This window comes from Cnephaeus nilssonii, assembly GCF_951640355.1.
Source record: "Cnephaeus nilssonii genome assembly, chromosome: 19".
In the NCBI taxonomy this organism is placed as follows: Eukaryota; Metazoa; Chordata; class Mammalia; order Chiroptera; family Vespertilionidae; genus Cnephaeus; species Cnephaeus nilssonii.
In genome coordinates this window covers 36,443,707-36,464,186 of record NC_137090.1, presented here as the reverse complement: position 1 = coordinate 36,464,186, position 20,480 = coordinate 36,443,707, and the positions used below count along the sequence as shown (strand labels likewise).

Here is a 20,480-nt window from a genome sequence, read left to right as displayed (position 1 = left end):
GGGAGCAGTTACAAGATCAAGCTTAATTATGCTTAGAGGACTGTGCCCTCCAAGCTGGGACTTGTTTGTGACTTTGCCAGCAGATCAGTCTGAGGCTTAACCCTATAACTGCTTCCTACATCTCACCCTTTCTTTTAAATTTAAGCTACTAATAATGGAAGTAAAATTTAAACATCAAGAATAAATTTCTGACTATTAAAACATTAACAAAACAATGCCAATGCAAAACCCAATAACAAAACAATGCCAATGCAAAATCTAGACATGGCTATTAATAAAACAATGCCAATGCAATACAACAATAATGCCAATGCAACACAACAATAATGCTAATGCAACACAACAGTAAATAAATCAAACTACAGTAACATTTTCCTACCAAATGAAAGTTTCTTTTGCTGATTTACTCAAGAGTCCTCAGACTTGGCTGTGAAAGAGTTTGCAGAAGACTGGCAGCTAACCAATGCTAGCATGGCCAGAAACATGGTTGAGGGAGTAGCTTCTACTTCCTGCTTTTCTGCCATCTGCTGGGCCTCAGTTGTTAACTTCTTTAGCTGACCCCATGTTGGCCCTTGGTCTCTTGTGTAGCCTTCATCATCTTCCTTTCCCGCTTTGCTGTCATCGGGGCAACTTTCAGTCTTTTGAACGATGGGACAAGGAGCTTCTCTGGGTCCATGGTGGTGACACACGTAATGCTCTGGCACCCAAATTGGCTGCGCTGTTCCTTCTGGAAAGATACAAACACAACCTCTTCCCTACATCATTACTGGATCTGGTCCAAACCATTGTCCAGTTTGTGCATCCTTCCATCCGGCTAACCCCGTGGAGGCTATTGTACAGGAGGTCCGATGCCTTTCGGCTGCTGTACGACCCTCTGCATTGCAGTTCAAAAAATTTAAAGAATAAAGAACATGACTGAGTTTGTTTTGAGGTGACACATAATATCCGTCTCCCCCTTTCTGTTTTAGTAATTGAATTTTAAGAGTAAAGCATAGACTAATTACTATGTTGCAATTCAAAAAATTCAACATTTAAAGTATATTTATTTTTATCTGATAAGGCTTTCCATGCATTTTCAAGTATATTAAGAGTCTCATGCCCTACCGACTGAGCTAGCCAGGCGCAGTCAATTTCAGGTATATTAAATCTGTTAAATTTAAAAAGATTGCCTTTAAGAAGAGAGAATAAATTTCTTGTATTACTCTGGGCCCTTGGAGCTTTCCAAGAATCATCTCTGTTAAAACCTTGAAATTTTAACATGGAAAAAAACCATCAAATTATATATATATATATATATATATATATATATATATATATATATATATATCCATATATGATTTAAAGATGATAATATTTTTTTATAATTATCTTAAGATATCAACTAGGTCTTAAACTAGTTTTTGCATAGAAAAATTTTGGTTGGGATCACAGAACTAATCCTCTCTTTTTTAATTAGACCAATAATAAGCAACTTATTTAGAATTCCTAATTATTAGAGAAAACACAACATTTTATTTTCTCAAAAATAAATTCTTATACTTTAGACATTTACCACAACTATATAATTTCTCCCAATTTAATTTGCACTTTGAACTTTTAAAGCTGGCAAGTCAAATATATTTAGCATTTCCTAGATTAATAACACTTTATATTTTTAAGAATAAGCAGTAGCAAGCCTGCAAGTATTCAAATGCAAAGATTGTCCTTAAAGAATGGCTACTGATGGGAAACTGATTTCAAAGGTTCTTTAAGAGTTTGCCACCCTGGCAGGGGAAAAAAACTTTTAGGCTACTGAAACAGGTTTTTTGGCGCCAGCCGCTTGACTCTTCAAAACAACCAAGATTTTTCTGCTGGGGAAGTCAAGAAGCAAAACTGTAGCCATTCAAATGCAAATTAATACATTATTTATCTATATTTCAACCATTTTTTGAGATTCAAATCCAATTCCAATTATTTTAAGGCATTTACTTTGAATAAATTCTATAACAGAGAATTTACTGGTTTTCTTAAAGTTAACTTTTTAACAAGGTTCATTAGTATTTTGAAAACTACTCTTTATTATGGAAATGCGAATCCTGTTGCTGGAATTTGCTTGAATTTCTTTGGAGAAGACTTTTTCGCCATTTTTCTTAGGAAAGAGAGAAAAAAAAAACACAGTTCTGGGGTTTTCATTTTCTATAACTCTTGCAGAGAGATTCCAGCTGAAGACAATCTAAATGTCCAAAATCGGACTATGCTCACATTCTGTCTTACAGCTAGGTTCTCTCCCCACCAGAACAGAAATTCCAGACACATTTCTAAATTTTTACAGCTTTTTCATGGCCAAAAAGGGAAACTTTAAATTAGTATACTAAGAGAGTAGGCTTCCATATTGGATCGCCCCATGTTTCCCTTCCCCCGCATCCTGCTTACTTTGGGGGAAGTTTCAGCAACAGATCTTAAATTTTTTTTTCTTTCTTTTTTTGCTTTCTGAAGTAATAATTAATCACCCAATTTGGCCAAGATTTGCACTTCCCTGCCACATTCCTCCACTCCCCTTCTGGAGTGGGCTCTAGGCAGTCCCGAATCAGGGACCACAGACTGAAAGCAGAGGCAGGCATTTCCTCTGGACCTTCAGCTATATAACGATTGCGAAGTTGTTTTCCTACCTTCTCCCATGACTCTATATTTAAAACCATGGGCAGGTTTTCCAAAAAATCGAAAAGCTGCTCATACCTCACAGAACAGCCCCTTGCTTGGAGCATAGCCTTAAGCATGGACACGCATACATTCTTTCCCTGCGATCCTGAATTTCCCATGTTTTTACACTTAGCTAGTACAGTACCCCTTCCTTACTTACTGTGTGTGCACGCCTCCTTAGGCGCTCCTTTCGCCTGACAATTGAAGTTCCCTCACACTCAGGTCCGCATTGAGTGCCACTTGGGCCGAACTCAACCCCGCGTTGGGCACCACTTGTGCTGCGCCAGCACAGCCAAGGGTTCGGGGAGCCAGAGCGGGGGCGACGAAGGATGGAGAAATGATAGACAAAGAGAAAAAGCTGGGTCTAGGTGGATCTTCTGTGCCTTGATGAGCCCACAGAACAGATCCAGACTGCAAAGCTGAGGCTTTATTTATTGTCAGGGACAAACAAGGCAATTGACAATGTTCTTGTAAGTTTCACTTGTTTTGGCAGCACTTGCTGCCCCTCCCACAGCCCACTAGCTACCCAGGAAAGATCTAGGGAACAATTACAAGATCAAGCTTAATTATGCTTAGAGGACTGTGCCCTCCAAGCTGGGACTTGTTTGTGACTTTGCCAGCAGGTCAGTCTGAGGCTTAATCCTATAACCGCTTCCTACACTTTTGCTAGAGCCTCCGGCTGGCACTATCTAGTTGGAGGGAGAATGTAAAAAATGGCACTTACTGGCACATATCCTGAAGAGCTTCTGAAGTCCCCCATCCTTCTTTATGTGGTGTCATCTCTTGTGTGTTGTACAAAAGCTGGTCAGTCAGCCCTCAGTTGTCTCTCAGTAGGAATTGTTCTATATGTAGGTGTATATTTAGTGTGTTCATGGGAGGGGTGAGTTAAACAACCTTCTATGCCACCATCTAGGACATACCACAGAAAAAATACTTTCAGGTACCATTTACAATAGCACCAAACTGCTAAAAATTTACATATGAATCTTATACAATATATAAAAAGATTTATATCTTGAAGATCACAAAATGCTAATTAAAGAAATCATAGATATAACATGTACAGGGGTTGGAAGACTCAATATTGTTTTGATGTTGACTGTTATGAAGCTGATATAAAGATTTAATACAATACCAATCAAAATTCCAAAAGAGACTGATCAGTGCAGCAAGAGGTCACCTGCTTGATTCCTTGTCAGGGCACATGTCTGGTTGCAGGCTCGATCCCCAGTATGGGACACGCAGGAGGCAGCCATCAGTATGTCTATCCATCTCTCCCTCTCACTTCTTCTCTCTCTAAAAATCAATGAAAACATTTTTTAAAATTTCAAAAAGGTTTTTTTGGGTTACAAATTTATATTTCGATTGTAAAATTTATATGTAAAGGCAAAAAACTAAAATAGCAAATTTAACTTTGGAAATGAAGAACAAAATCAAATGACTAACATTGCCTGCTCACTAATGTAATAAATATAATCAGGGAAGTGTTGTATGAGAGAAAAAATAGAAATATAGATCAGTATAGAAAGCATATAATAGTAAATAGAACCCAGAATATATTCACTCAGGTGTCATCAGTTGACTTTTGACAAAGGTACAAAGCCAGTTCAGGGGAAAACAATCTTTTCAACTATCAGTGCTTGAAAAATTGGAGTTTCATATGCAAAACACCCTCAATCAAGAGCTCACACTCTACAATGAAGGATTATGTATGTACCTAAATATTTGTCTGAATACTGAGAAAGATTTCCCTATAACCTTGTTTCATGGAGCTAGGGAAGGCTGAGAGCAGGAATAGAGAAGTATATGCAGCAGAATTGAGACGAGTTGCTATTAGATTGCATTTATTAAAGGTGTTTGAAGTCAGTGCAGAGTTGGTTACTGCAGCTGTGGCTAGAATTTAAGAGGTGAGGCTGGATTGAGAATGGTGCACAAGAAGTGTCTCAGGAGTGCTTCCCCCAGAGGATGTAACAATGGTTTCACTGAATCAGAAGTTCAGCCTACCACCTGTACGAATTTGCAGTTCTTACGTGAGCCAACAGACAAAGATCAGGATTGTCATTCTGTGTGGGTGGTGATATTGATTATGGAGGGAAAACTAGGATGTTCTACACAACTGGATCAAAGAGGACCATGTCTGAAATCCTGTGGAATTCTTTTGTTATAGTTTAGTATTATGTCTAATAATAAATATTAGTGAAAACTGTAACAACCCAATAAAGGCAAGAGCAATGAAAATGCATATTCTCTAGAAATGAAGATTTGCTATGTGAAGAACCCCATCCAGCTGAGATGATGGGCAAGGAGAAGATGGCATGTGTGGTGAAAGAAGGAGTTATAAATGTCAACCATGGTATTGTGATCAACTGCAACATAAGGAAAAGCTGGAGACTAGGAGTTAATCTGACACAGATGTAGAGTAGTAGAGAAGATGGCGGTGGTGAGTGTATTAAGGTTTTCTTAGAGAGGTAAGGAGCTAGAAGTACCTCAGTGGGATTCAAACTAGATTTCCTTTCCAATCTTGGATTGAGGAAATTGAGTATGATCTGGGAGAGTTTATCTTTTACTCGTCTTTTCCATAAAGTTGAATGTGACTGGATAATAGAGGTCTAATTTTGTTAGTTGCAGCTGTATCTCTCCCCTTGGGTATGTTTATGAGGACTTGGGTTGTAGTGAGATATTCTACCATCCTGAGAATAATTCCAAAATATATGTCTTTCATGGCACTTTGCTCAAAGAACACTGATTGCTTCTAATTGTCTACCAGGTAGAAACTACTATACTCCTCAGATACTTTACAATAATTCACATTCTCATCCCTACTAGTTACTATAGCTTCTCCATCTTCCTTCACCTCCAAAAATGTAGGCTCAAGCCCCACAGATCTACTGTCTATTAAACAGACAGTGTTTAAACATCCATTCATGAACTTTTCTCTATTCCACCTTCCCCCCAGGTATAGTCAGGTGTTATCAGTGATTGTAATCAGTCATTTATTAAAAATCAGAGTATTTTCCTGAGAGGCCCTGAGTAATTACTTTGCCTTTAATGAATTCCTCCAGGATTTAGCATCCTTTGAGATCCAATGCTAGTTAGACCCAAGGATGCGCAGGGTGGGAGATGTGAGAAGGGATGTTGCAGACAAAGGTGACAAATACGGAAGCTGTTACTTCACATGCCTTAGTGAATGAAGGAAAGCAGGATCTCAAGCCAGGGTCCTGGAATCACCCTCAGACAGACTGGTAAGTTGGACAAATCACCCTTCTAATTGGATTTCTCAGGATGTGTGATGTTCTGCGGGAGAGTTTACAGGTATGATGAACCTCCTCTTCTCCACCTCTCAGTCTCATATGGCTTCCCCAAGGTCTAGGAATATTTTGATTAATATTCATCAATCCAATTGTTTAATTAGTGGCAGCATTCATAAATATTATCTATTGCATAAATGTATTCCCACAAGATTGTATTATCCCAATATAATGGCAGCTTTTGAAATAGACTTGAATGCAGTACTTCTCATCCCTTGCTATATGGGAGCTTTATAGAATTTTGCACAGGCTCCCTCTCAGAGATTGTGATTAATTTATCTGAGGGCCTCAGTAATCCTTATTTTTAAAAGCATCATATATCCTTGCAATTCCTTGTGTAGTCCACGGACAATAGCATTGGTATTAGTTGGGTACTCAATTAAAAGTAGCCTCTTTCCTACTGAATCAAAATCAGTGATTTACTTGAACTCCAGGATAATTGTGTGGACATTCATTTCAGAAGCACTGCCCTCATTTTTATTTTTTAATGTGAAATCCAAGCTGATAACTACAGAGTTAATGGGCAAAGAAGATGAGAGGCTTATTGCATCATCGGTGGTAGCATCTGCAAGTTCTGTCTCCTATTTGTCATCTCCAGCATACTATCGGCACAAGAGTCAGGTCCCATGAACTTACTGGGAAACAAAATTCAGATAAGCCAGGTGTGTGATTTTGCCTGGATGTGTTCCCCACTGTATTATCAGTGTAGAGTGTCTAAGTATAAAAACTGTCTATGTGGCTGGATCAAACAGCATCAGGGCCCGAAAATCCAGCCACTGGACTCAATTATGTCTTTTCTGAAGGAGCTTCCCCTGTCTCTTAGTGCTTCTTCTCTGCTTGCTTTGTTTGCTTTTAGACACATTAAGGTGTCTTAGTCATGGTGCTCCACAGAAATAGAAAGAATAGACTATCTATCTATCATCTATCTATCTATCTATCTATCTATCTATCTATCTATCTATCTATCTATCTATGTATTTATCTATCTCCATTATCATTATCATCAGTATGAGTGACAAGAGTAGTGAATCTGAGGTACCCTGACATTTTCCATGGGCACAAAATTACACCCACATATTCTGTAATACTGTCAAATTTAGTGTGAAATGGTAGAAGTTGTTCTGGGAAAATTTAGTAAGAGTAGTGACTGTTACTTGAAAGAACCTTTTGATTTTACTTAAAAGAACTTCTGCTGCCTTTAATGTTGGTGGAATGCATGTCTCAGTCTGAAGCACAACCAATAAATATTTATGAAACATCAGCTTCATTGAGGCACCATGCCAGTTGCTGGTCTTGCTGCAGTCATGATCTTTTCTGCATGGAGTTTCCAATTCAGTAGGAAAGACAGCTAGAAACAAATAATCACCATGGGACTCAGTGCTGTGGGGATAAGCACAGGATGCTGTGGAAACATAGCAGTAGCTTCCCACGTGGTCTGTGGAGAAAGGGACTACGTAGAGGAAACCAGGAGAAGGGGCAGAGGGAGTAAGTACTAGGCAAGGGGCACACAAGTGCGAAAAGCTGAAGGCAATGAATTATGACATACAAGTCCTGTACTGGTGGAGAGAGGAATGTGTCACTGTGGAGCCAGATGAAGCTGTGCAGGTAGGCAGGTGTCAGATCATGAAGCCCTTTTGGAAGGATTTTAAAAAAATTATTGAGAGAGGAAGGAAAGGTAGAAGAAAAGGGGAGAGAAAATCAGTAAGAGTGTTTTAGAAAGGCTGTAATATTGCTACTTTTCAAAGAGAACTGAAGAAAATAGGCATTTTCCATCATAAAAATTCTGATTAGAGAGATTTGGGGTCTAGAGGTTATATTATTATGATGAAACTGATATAACATATTTTTTTAGGCCATCAAACAGACCATATTGTACAAAATATGTCTTCTTTAAATTAAGATTTTAATGAACACTGTTATCTCTCTTAAAGGCATTGAAGAAATATATGGCAGGACAAAATCAAACTGCCATCACAGAGTTCCTCCTCCAGGGCCTGCCCATCAAGTCAGAGCAGCAAAACCTGTTCTATGCCCTGTTCCTGGTCATGTATGTTACCACCGTCCTGGGGAACCTCCTCATCATTTTCCTGATTCGCCTGGACTCTCAGCTCCACACGCCCATGTATTTGTTTCTCAGTAACTTGTCCTTCTCTGACCTCTGCTTCTCCTCTGTCACAATGCCCAAGTTGCTGCAGAACATGCAGAGCCAAGTCCCATCCATCCCCTATGCAGGCTGCCTGACACAGATGTACTTCTTCCTGTTTTTTGCAGACCTGGAGAGCTTCCTCCTTGTGGCCATGGCCTATGACCGCTATGTGGCCATCTGCTTCCCCCTGCACTACACCACCATCATGAGCCCCAAGCTCTGTCTCTCCCTGGTGGCGCTGTCCTGGGGGCTGACCACGTTCCATGCCATGTTACACACTCTGCTCATGGCCAGGTTATGTTTTTGTGCCGACAATGTGATTCCTCACTTTTTCTGTGACATGTCTGCTCTGCTGAAGCTGTCCTGCTGTGACACTCGAGTCAATGAGTTGGTGATATTTATCATGGGAGGGCTCATTCTTGTCATCCCATTCCTACTCATCATCACGTCCTATGCACGAATTGTATCATCCATCCTCAAGGTCCCTTCTGCTAGAGGTATCCGCAAGGCCTTCTCCACCTGTGGCTCCCACCTGTCTGTGGTGTCACTGTTCTATGGGACAGTTATTGTTCTCTATTTATTCCCATCAGCTGATAATTCTACTGTGAAGGAGATGGTCATGGCTATGATGTACACTGTGGTGACGCCCATGCTGAACCCTTTCATCTACAGCCTGAGGAACAGAGACATGAAGGGAGCCCTGAGAAGAGTCTTTTGTAAAAATAAAACTTCCTTCTTTACATGATGGTGAAACTTGGATTTTTATTTATTTATTAAATTTATTGTGGTGCCATTGGCCTTGAGATATCATGCTAAGTGAAATAAGTCAGACAGAAAAAGGTAACAACCATGATTTCATTCATATGTGGGATATAAAATGGAATTCTTGCATAATTATATCCAGTGAATATATTGATATAATTATTGAGATATTAACTATTCTCCTTTTTAAATATTGATCTTTTAAAAAAGTCTTTATGGTTGACATTATTATAGATGTCCCCCTCCCTCCCCGTTACCTCTTTCCACCCGGTTCCTGCCCTGCCTCAGGCCTTCACCACCCTATTGTCTGTGTCCATAGGTAATGCATATAAATTCTTTGGTTAATCTCTTCCTGTCCCCCCATTCCCTCTTGAGATTTGTCAGTCAGTTCCATGTTCCCATGCCTCTAGTTCTATTTTATTGATCAATTTATTTTCATTAGATCCCTTGTTCCTTTATCTTGATTTTTAGATTCAATTGTTGATAGATATGTATTTATTGCCATTTTATTGAAGAACTAGCTCTTAGTTTTATTTTTCTACTTCTGTTTGTTTTCTGGCTCTATTTCATTCATTTCTGCTCTGATTTTGGCTGTTTCCTTCCTTTTCTCACTCTGGATTTAGTTGGTTTCTTTATTATGTTAAGGTATATTCCTCTAAGTCACTTTGATGAGACTTTTATTATTTTTATTTTTTAATCCTCACCCAAGGATATTTTTCCATTGATTTTTTTAGAGAGAGTGGAAGAGAGGGAAAAACAGAAAAATATCGATGTGAGAGAAACACATCCATTGGTTGCCTCCTGCATGACATAGGGCGGTGAAGGCTTGAGGCAGGGTCCAGGCCGAGGAGGAGTCTGGAACTGAGGTATATTCCCTTGACCAGAATCGAACCCAGGACCCTTTGGTCTGCAAGTCAACCTCTATCCACTGAGCAAACCAGCCAGAGCGGAGTGGAACTTTTTAATGTTCCCCAGTGACCTCATATGCAGAATTTGAGGATCATTGACTTAGAGGGGGTCCCCCACCTCTCTGTAAGGCTGGTGTCTTGCATCTCCATGTGTCTGGCCAGAGCAGTGAGCCTCAGCTGAAAGAGTCATGATTGAGGGTGGGTTTTGTTTGTTATTATTTTTCTCGTTGCTTTAGGTGTAAAGTTAGATTGCTTTTTTAGGATTTTCCTTGTTTCTTGAGGTAGGCCTGTATTGCTCTGTACTTCTCTCTTAGAACTATTTTGACTGCAACCCATAGATTTTTGAAACTTCTGCTTACATGTTCATTTGACTAAATGTAATTTCTGATTTTCTCTTTGATCCATTTGTTATTTAGTGGTTTGTTGTTGGTGTTTTTTTCCAACTTACTTTCTGTAGCTGATTTCTAGTTTCAGTCAGATAAGATGTTTGATATGATTTTATTCTTCTCGAATTTATTGAGACTTGTTTTGTGGCCTAATATGTGATCTATCCTGGAGAATGTTTTATGTGCACTTGAAAAGAATATGTATTAGTTGTTTTTATAAATTTATTAAGTTTATCTGGTCTAATGTGATGTTTAAGGCCATTGTTTCCTTATTGATTTTCTGTCATCTTCTCTTTTTATATCTGTTAAAGAAAATGACTGTGATAGGATTTTTATTACATTTTATAACTCCGTTGAAGTTCTTACTGACATCCTCTATTCTACTCCCAACTTTGGTGAGCATCTTTATGACCATTACTTTGAATTCTTTTTGGGAAAATAACTTATCTTGTTCATTAGGGGTTTTTTCTTCTTTCTTCATTGAGAACATATTCCTATGTCTTCTCATTTTGTTTGACTATTTATGTTTATTTTTATAAATTAGATGAAATACCTATCTCTCCCAATTTTGAAAAAGTGACCTGGTATATAAATGACCTCTGTGTAGTCTCTGTATGTTGGGTGATTTTGTCAGGCCCATTGTAGCCAAAGTCAGCATGTGTGACACCTGGGGCACTGGCTGTCTGGGCTGGAGCTGGTTCCAGGAGTGTGGCCTTGTGCACAGGCACATACATCCATGCCATGACTGTCCAGGGCCAAAGTGGGCTCAGGGCAGTGTGGCAAGGAATGTGCAGGTCTGCCAGAACTTTTGCTAGGGCCTCCTGCTGGCACTATCTAGGTGGAGGGAGAATGTAAAAAATGGCACTCACTGGCACATATCCTGAAGAGCTTCTGAAGTCCACCAACCTTCTTTATGTGGTGTCATCTCTTGTGTGTTGTACAAAAGCTGGTCAGTCAGCCCTCAGTTGTCTCTCAGTAGGAATTGTTCTATATGTAAGTGTATATTTAGTGTGTTCATGGGAGGGGTGAGTTAAACAACCTTCTATGCCACCATCTAGGACATACCACAGAAAAAATACTTTCAGGTACCATTTACAATAGCACCAAACTGCTAAAAATTTACATATGAATCTCACACAATATATAAAAAGATTTATATCTTGAAGATCACAAAATACTGATTAAAGAAATCATAGATATAACATGTACAGGGGTTGAAAGACTCAATATTGTTTTGATGTTGACTGTTATGAAGCTGATATAAAGATTTAATACAATACCAATCAAAATTCCAAAAGACACTGATCAGTGTGGCTCAGTGGTTTAAGTGCTGACCCATAGCAAGAGGTCACCTGCTTGATTCCTTGTCAGGGCACATGTCTGGTTGCAGGCTCGATCCCCAGTATGGGACACGCAGGAGGCAGCCAATGTTGATGTTTCTCTCCTCATCAGTATATCTATCTATCTCTCCCTCTCGCTTCTTCTCTCTCTAAAAATCAATGAAAACATTTTTTAAAATTTCAAAAAGATTTTTTTGGGTTACAAATTTATATTTCGATTGTGAAATTTATATGTAAAGGCAAAAAACTAAAATAGCAAATTTAACTTTGGAAATGAAGAACAAAATCAAATGACTAACATTGCCTGCTCACTAATGTAATAAATATAATCAGGGAAGTATTGTATGAGAGAAAAAATAGAAATATAGATCAGTATAGAAAGCATATAATAGTAAATAGAACCCAGAAATATATTCACTCATGTGTCATCAATTGAGTTTTGACAAACATACAAAGATAGTTCAGTGGAAAATAATCTTTTCAACTATCAGTGCTTGAAAAATTGGAGTTCCATATGCAAAACACCCTCAATCAAGAGCTCACACTCTACAATGAAGGATTATGTATGTACCTAAATATTTGTCTGAATACTGAGAAAGATTTCCCTAAAATCTTGTTTCATGGAGCTAGGGAAAGCTGAAAGCAGGAATAGAGGAGTATGTGCAGCAGAATTGAGATGAGGTGCTATTAGGTTGCATTTATTTATTTTTTATCTTTTGTTTATTGATAAATGTATTAAATATGTGTCCATATCCCCCCATTGCCCTCCCCACCCCACTCCCGTACATGCCCTCACCCCCCTGCTGTCTCTGTCTATTGAGGTTGCATTTATTAAAGGTGTTTGAAGTCAGTGCAGAGTTGGTTACTGCAGCTGTGGCTAGAATTTAAGAGGTGAGGCTGGATTGAGAATGGTGCACAAGAAGTGTCTCAGGAGTGCTTCCCCCAGACGATGTAACAATGGTTTCACTGAATCAGAAGTTCAGCCTACCACCTGTACGAATTTGCAGTTCTTATGTGAGCCAATAGACCAGTGGTTCTCAACCTTTCTAATGCCGCGACCCTTTAATACAGTTCCTCATGTTGTGGTGACCCCCAACCATAAAATTATTTTCGTTGCTACTTCATAACTGTAATTTTGCTACTGTTATGAATCGTAATGTAAATATCTGTGTTTTCCGATGGTCTTAGGCTCTACAGCAACGGTTCTCAACCTGTGGATCACCATCCACAGGTTGAGAACCACTAACAGGGTCGCCTAAGACCATTGGAAAACACAGATATTTACATTACGATATTTACACAGATATTTACATTACACAGATATTTACATTACAGTAGCAAAATTACAGTTATGAAATAGCAACAAAAATAATTTTATGATTGGGGGTCACCACACATGAGGAACTGTGTTAAAGGGTCACGGCATTAGAAAGGTTGAGAACCACTGCAATAGACAAAGATCATGATTGTCATTCTGTTTGGGTAGGGATATTGACCACAGAGGGAAAACTAGGATGTTCTACACAGCTGGATCAAAGAGGACCATGTCTGAAATCCTATGGAATTCTTTTGCTACAGCTTAGTATTGTCATGTCTAATAATAAATGTTAATGAAATCTATAACAAACCAATAAAGACAAGAGCAATGAAAATGCAAATTCTCTGGAAATGAAGGTTTGCATAATATCACTATGTGAAGAACCCCATCCAGCTGAGATGATGGGCAAGGAGAAGATGGAACGTGTGGTGAAAGAAGGAGTTATAAATGTCAACCATGGTATTGTGATCAACTGCAACATAAGGAAAAGCTGGAGACTAGGAGTTAATCTGACACAGATGTAGAGTAGTAGAGAAGATGGCGGTGGGGAGTGTATTAAGGTTTTCTTAGAGAGGTAAGGAGCTAGAAGTACCTCAGTGGGATTCAAACTAGATTTCCTTTCCAATCTTGGATTGAGGAAATTGAGTATGATCTGGGAGAGTTTATCTTTTACTCGTCTTTTCCATAAAGTTGAATGTGACTGGATAATAGAGGTCTAATTTTGTTAGCTGCAGCTGTATCTCTCCCCTTGGGTATGTTTATGAGGACTTGGGTTGTAGTGAGATATTCTACCACCCTGAGAATAATTCAAAAATATATGTCTTTCACCGCACTTTGCTCAAAGAACAGTGATTGCTTCTAATTGTCTACCAGGTAGAAACTACTATACTCCTCAGATATTTTACAATAATTCACATTCTCATCCCTACTAGTTACTATAGCTTCTCCATCTTCCTTCACCTCCAAAAATGTAGGCTCAAGCCCCACAGGTCTACTGTCTATTAAACAGACAGTGTTTAAACATCCATTCATGAACTTTTCTCTATTCCACCTTCCCCCCAGGTATAGTCAGGTGTTATCAGTGATTGTAATCAGTCACTTCTTTAAAACTCAGAGTATTTTCCTGAGAGGCCCTGAGTAATTACTTTGCCTTTAATGAATTCCTCCAGGATTTAGCATCCTTTGAGATCCAATGCTAGTTAGACCCAAGGATGCGCAGGGTGGGAGATGTGAGAAGGGATGTTGCAGACAAAGGTGACAAATACGGAAGCTGTTACTTCACATGCCTTAGTGAATGAAGGGGAGCAGGATCTCAAGCCAGGGTCCTGGAATCACCCTCAGACAGACTGGTAAGTTGGACAAATCACCCTTCTAATTGGATTTCTTAGGTTGTGTGATGTTCTGCGGGAGAGTTTACAGGTATGATGAACCTCCTCTTCTCCACCTCTCAGTCTCATATGGCTTCCCCAAGGTCTAGGAATATTTTGATTAATATTCATTAATCCAATTGTTTAATTAGCGGCAGCATTCATAAATATTATATATTGCATAAATGTATTCCCACAAGATTTTATTATCCCAATACAATGGCAGCTTTTGAAATAGACTTGAATGCAGTAGTTCGCATCCCTTGCTATATGGGAGCTTTATAGAATTTTGCATGGGCTCCTTCTCAGAGATTGTGATTAATTTATCTGAGGGCCTCAGTAATCCTTATTTTTAAAAGCATCATATATCCTTGCAATTCCTTGTGTAGTCCACGGACAATAGCATTGGTATTAGTTGGGTACTCAATTAAAAGTAGCCTCTTTCCTACTGAATCAAAATCAGTGATTTACTTGAACTCCAGGATAATTGTGTGGACATTCATTTCAGAAGCACTGCCCTCATTTTTATTTTTTAATGTGAAATCCAAGCTGATAACTACAGAGTTAATGGGCAAAGAAGATGAGAGGCTTATTGTATCATCGGTGGTAGCATCTGCAAGTTCTGTCTCCTATTTGTCATCTCCAGCATACTATCGGCACAAGAGTCAGGTCCCATTTACTTACTGGGAAACAATTCAGATAAGCCAGGTGTGTGATTTTGCCTGGGTGTTTTCCCCACTGTATTATCAGTGCAGAATGTCTAATTATAAAAACTGTCTATGTGGCTGGATCAAACAGCATCAGGGCCCGAAAATCCAGCCACTGGACTAAATTATGTCTTTTCTGAAGGAGCTTCCCCTGTCTCTGGTGTTTCTTCTCTGCTTGCTTTGTTTGCTTTTAGACACATTAAGGTGTCTTAGTCATGGTGCTCCACAGAAATAGAAAGAATAGACTATCTATCTATCATCTATCTATCTATCTATCTATCTATCTATCTATCTATCTATCTATCTATGTATTTATCTATCTCCATTATCATTATCATCAGTATGAGTGACAAGAGTAGTGAATCTGAGGTACCCTGACATTTTCCATGGGCACAAAATTACACCCACATATTCTGTAATACTGTCAAATTTAGTGTGAAATGGTAGAGGTTGTTCTGGGAAAATTTAGTAAGAGTAGTGACTGTTACTTGAAAGAACCTTTTGATTTTACTTAAAAGAACTTCTGCTGCCTTTAATGTTGGTGGAATGCATGTCTCAGTCTGAAGCACAACCAATAAATATTTATGAAACATCAGCTTCATTGAGGCACCATGCCAGTTGCTGGTCTTGCTGCAGTCATGATCTTTTCTGCATGGAGTTTCCAATTCAGTAGGAAAGACAGCTAGAAACAAATAATCACCATGGGACTCAGTGCTGTGGGGATAAGCACAGGATGCTGTGGAAACATAGCAGTAGCTTCCCACGTGGTCTGTGGAGAAAGGGACTACGTAGAGGAAACCAGGAGAAGGGGCAGAGGGAGTAAGTACTAGGCAAGGGGCACACAAGTGCGAAAAGCTGAAGGCAATGAATTATGACATACAAGTCCTGTACTGGTGGAGAGAGGAATGTGTCACTGTGGAGCCAGATGAAGCTGTGCAGGTAGGCAGGTGTCAGATCATGAAGCCCTTTTGGAAGGATTTTAAAAAAATTATTGAGAGAGGAAGGAAAGGTGGAAGAAAAGGGGAGAGAGAAAATTGGTAAGAGTGTTTTAGAAAGGCTGTAATATTGCTACTTTTCAAAGAGAACTGAAGAAAATAGGCATTTTCCATCATAAAAATTCTGATTAGAGAGATTTGGGGTCTAGAGGTTATATTATTATGATGAAACTGATATAACATATTTTTTTTAGGCCATCAAACAGACCATATTGTACAAAATATGTCTTCTTTAAATTAAGATTTTAATGAACACTGTTATCTCTCTTAAAGGCATTGAAGAAATATATGGCAGGACATAATCAAACTGCCATCACAGAGTTCCTCCTCCAGGGCCTGCCCATCAAGTCAGAGCAGCAAAACCTGTTCTATGCCCTGTTCCTGGTCATGTATGTTACCACCGTCCTGGGGAACCTCCTCATCATTTTCCTGATTCGCCTGGACTCTCAGCTCCACACGCCCATGTATTTGTTTCTCAGTAACTTGTCCTTCTCTGACCTCTGCTTCTCCTCTGTCACAATGCCCAAGTTGCTGCAGAACATGCAGAGCCAAGTCCCATCCATCCCCTATGCCGGCTGCCTGACCCAGATGTACTTCTTCCTATTTTTTGGAGACCTGGAGAGCTTTCTCCTTGTGGCCATGGCCTATGACCGCTATGTGGCCATCTGCTTCCCCCTGCACTACACCACCATCATGAGCCCCAAGCTCTGTCTCACTCTGGTGGCGCTGTCCTGGGGGCTGACCACATTGCATGCCATGTTACACACTCTGCTCATGGCCAGGTTATGTTTTTGTGCCGACAATGTGATTCCTCACTTTTTCTGTGACATGTCTGCTCTGCTGAAGCTGTCCTGCTGTGACACTCGAGTCAATGAATTGGTGATATTTATCACGGGAGGGCTCATTCTTGTCATCCCATTCCTACTCATCATCACATCCTATGCACGGATTGTGTCATCTATTCTCAAGGTTCCTTCTGCTGGAGGTATCCGCAAGGCCTTCTCCACCTGTGGCTCCCACCTGTCTGTGGTGTCACTGTTCTATGGGACAATTATTGGTCTCTATTTATGCCCATCAGCTGACAATTCTACTGTGAAGGAGATGGTCATGGCTATGATGTACACTGTGGTGACGCCCATGCTGAACCCTTTCATCTACAGCCTGAGGAACAGAGACATGAAGGGAGCCCTGAGAAGAGTCTTTTGTAGAAAGAAAACTCACTTTTCTGTATGATGGTAAAACTTAGTATTTTGAATAATTTTATCCAGTAGACAAATTCGTATTAATAACCCATGGACACAGACCATAGTGAGGTGACTGTGAAGGGGAAGAAAGTGAGGAGCATAGGGATTAATGGAGGAAAAAGAGGGACATCTGTAATACTTTGAACAATAAAGATAAATTAAAGAATCTTATAGATATTTTTTGTAAAAAAATATTGTGATATTAACCTACTCTTTTATTTTAGTATTGATGTTTTTGAAAGAAATGACATTCTAAACAATTGTACAGTAAGTAAAAGAGATGAAGTGGAGGTGTGCAGTTAAACATAGAGAGGGGATCTTAGTGACCTGTTCACACAGTCTTCCTCTTTATGATCCCAGGTGATCCTCAAGAAGCATTATTTAAAACCTCTGAACTGATCTATGTGTCTCTAATGATTAAAGTAGTAATTTATCATGTCTTTTTTTAACCAAAACTCTGCTGTAAAAATATGTGTCCTCCCAAGTCCATATGAAATAAAATTCAAACTTCTCACTACCCTGACTACTCTGCTAGACTGGACTTTTTATTGTTGGCTATAAATTCTTAACTTACCTCTTCTTCAAGTGCTCACAATGCTCTCTCTTGACCTTTAGCTATCTGATTTACTTTCAATTCTTTTGAACTGAAGTTTACATAAATGGGTTTTTCTATCTCTTTGCTACAATAGTTTAGTTTGTCTTTACCTGGGAGCTAATTTATACCTGGAGTCCTTAACATTTCCCCTCAGGTATGAGAAAGACAGCCAGAGTCTGGTTAACATAGGGGTCCTCAAACTTTTTAAACAGGGGGCCAGTTCACTGTCCCTCAGACCATTGGAAGGCTGGACTATAGTTTAAAAAAACCCACTATGAACAAATTCCTACGCACACTGCATATATCTTATTTTGAAGTAAAAAAACAAAACGGCAAAAACACCCGCATGTGGCCCGCGGGCCGTAGTTTGAGGATGCCTGGGTTAACAGTTTCACTGTCACTCTTGTGTAGTATTTTGGAAATTATAAAAAAAATTTTTAGACTCATGATCTTAATCTACTCTTGTGACCAATTCTTTTTGTGGAATCTTATCACCATTTTAAAGACTGAAAAATGGAACTTGAATATATACACACTTACTATGTGCAAAACAAAGATAAATCTTCAAAAGATGAAAAATTTGAAAATGACAACTTCCTGCCTTTAGGAGCATCTGATCTGTTATATCTTTCCTAATAATATAACTAGCACATATACAAGGTGGAGCAAAAGTGGGGTTATAGATGTGAGTATGTGGGGGAAAAGGGGGATAAAAAGAAAAAGAAAGAAAAATGGGATTTGATGACTTGCCGGTCCCAGAGTGGTTTAGTATTGAGCTTATTTAATATCCTAGTATATTTGAATTTAGGGTTTCTTCCCATTTTCTCCCATCTAAGAAGTAAGGGTAGCAGGCCTTCATATTTCAATTTGAGCTCCATATATGGCACTGTCTAGGTTTCCAACTTGGGTCCATTTTTTCCTTATTCTTCCCTCTAAGTGATGACATTTAAACCCATAATTTTAATCCTGTCATGTATTCTTACCTTCACATCTCTATCTGCAGCCTAGACTTTTCTCCAGTTCTTAATTTTTATTTTTATCTTCATAGTAGACATCTCCACTTCAAATACTCTATGAACACTTTAATCTTAGTATACAAATATGAAATCTTTATATTCCCTCCACTTTTGTTTTATATTCCATTTATAAAACTGATAAAATTGTACACATTAAAGTATATATCTTAATGAATTTAAACATATACATACAGCCATGATATAGCACTACCACCAAGGTATTAAGCATATCCATCATCTCCAAGAATTTTCTTGTGTACTTTTGTGGATCTTTTTTTTTTTTAATTTTTAAGAATGTTTGAACATGAGTTCTATCCTCTTAACATACTTTAGAATGCACAATACCATAATATTAGCAATAGGTCTATATTGTACAACAGACCTTGAGAAGTTACTCATCTTACACAAAAGAAACTATTTTATTTTACCTATTGATAAGTCATTCCAATTTCCCCCTTATTTCAGTCCCTGACACCCAACATTTTATTCTATTCTTTTAGGAGTTTGATTAATTTAGATACCTCATATAGGTGGAATCATGCAGTATCTGTTTTCTGTAACATGGTTATTCCATTTAATATAATGTCTTCTGAGTTCATCCATGTTTTCACAGATGTCAAGGTTTTTTTTAAAGGTTGGATAATATTCCACTATTTGCATGCATATGCCACATTTTATTTATTCACTCATGTATTGATGGACATTTGGGTTGTTTCCATATCTTGGCTAGTGTGAACAGGGAAGTACAGATATCTTTTTGAGATCATGATTAAATTTTCTTTGGATATGTACTCACCACAGAATTGGGATTACTGGTTCATATGGTAATTTAAAAAAAATTTTTTTTGAGGAACCTCCCTGCTGTTTTCCATAATGACTGCACCATTCTACATTCCCACCCACAGTGTATAAGTGTTTACTTTTCCCCACATGTTCACCAACACTCATCTTTTAAAAATAATATCCACCTATCCTAACAGATATGAGTTTATATCTCATTGTGGTTTTGATTTGCATTTTCTTGATGATTAGTAATATTTAGCCCCTTTTTCAAATTCCTGGGTGTCTTATGTATGTCTTCTTTGGAGAAGCACTTTTCACTTTTTTAAGTGGGATAATTATTATTTTTTTTTTTTTGCTATTGCGTTCTAGGAGAATCTCCTATATTTTGAATATTAACTCCTCATCAGGTAGATGGTTTGAAACTATTTTCTCCCATTCTGCAGGAGTTTTTTTTTTATTCTATTGATTGTTTTCTTTGGTCTACAGAAGCTTTTTAGTTTGATGCAGCATCAAATAGTAGTTAGGAATAAACTTAACAAAGATGTGAAAGACTTGTATAATGAAAACCATCAAATGTAGCTGAAAGAGTTTAAAGCAGACATAAATAAATATAAATGTGACATGTTCATGGATTGGGAGAATTAATATTGTGAAATGTCCATATTCCCAAAGTGATTCACTGCTATCTTTATCCTTTCTATTGTATTCTATTGTATATATGTACCACATCTTTTGTGAGTATGCAAAACAGAGTTTATTCTTGTATTATTATTAATTGATTATTGTGTTTTTTTCCCAAGCAAACACCTGTAAATCTACTTTTGCCCACACTGCATATTACAAAGCTACAGTAATTAAAACTGTAAGATATTGGCATAGAGATGGATATATAGACAATGGAACTGAATAGAGAACCTAGAAATACA

General features: G+C 38.4%; 2 protein-coding genes across 2 annotated transcripts; both read left to right on the top strand.

The window, feature by feature from the left end:
- Window positions 1-7,488: 7,488 nt before the first annotated feature.
- Window positions 7,489-8,878, top strand: LOC307115475 (olfactory receptor-like protein DTMT; the record flags this gene model as incomplete). Its single annotated transcript, XM_079798681.1, has 2 exons — window positions 7,489-7,592; window positions 7,919-8,878. The coding sequence occupies exons 1-2, from the start codon at window positions 7,518-7,520 to the stop codon at window positions 8,876-8,878; spliced, it is 1,035 nt and encodes a 344-aa protein (XP_079654807.1). The 5' UTR covers window positions 7,489-7,517.
- Window positions 8,879-16,204: 7,326 nt separating this feature from the next.
- LOC307114869 (olfactory receptor-like protein DTMT) lies at window positions 16,205-17,149 on the top strand (the record flags this gene model as incomplete). Its single annotated transcript, XM_079797721.1, has 1 exon — window positions 16,205-17,149. The coding sequence occupies one exon, from the start codon at window positions 16,205-16,207 to the stop codon at window positions 17,147-17,149; it is 945 nt and encodes a 314-aa protein (XP_079653847.1).
- Window positions 17,150-20,480: the final 3,331 nt, after the last annotated feature.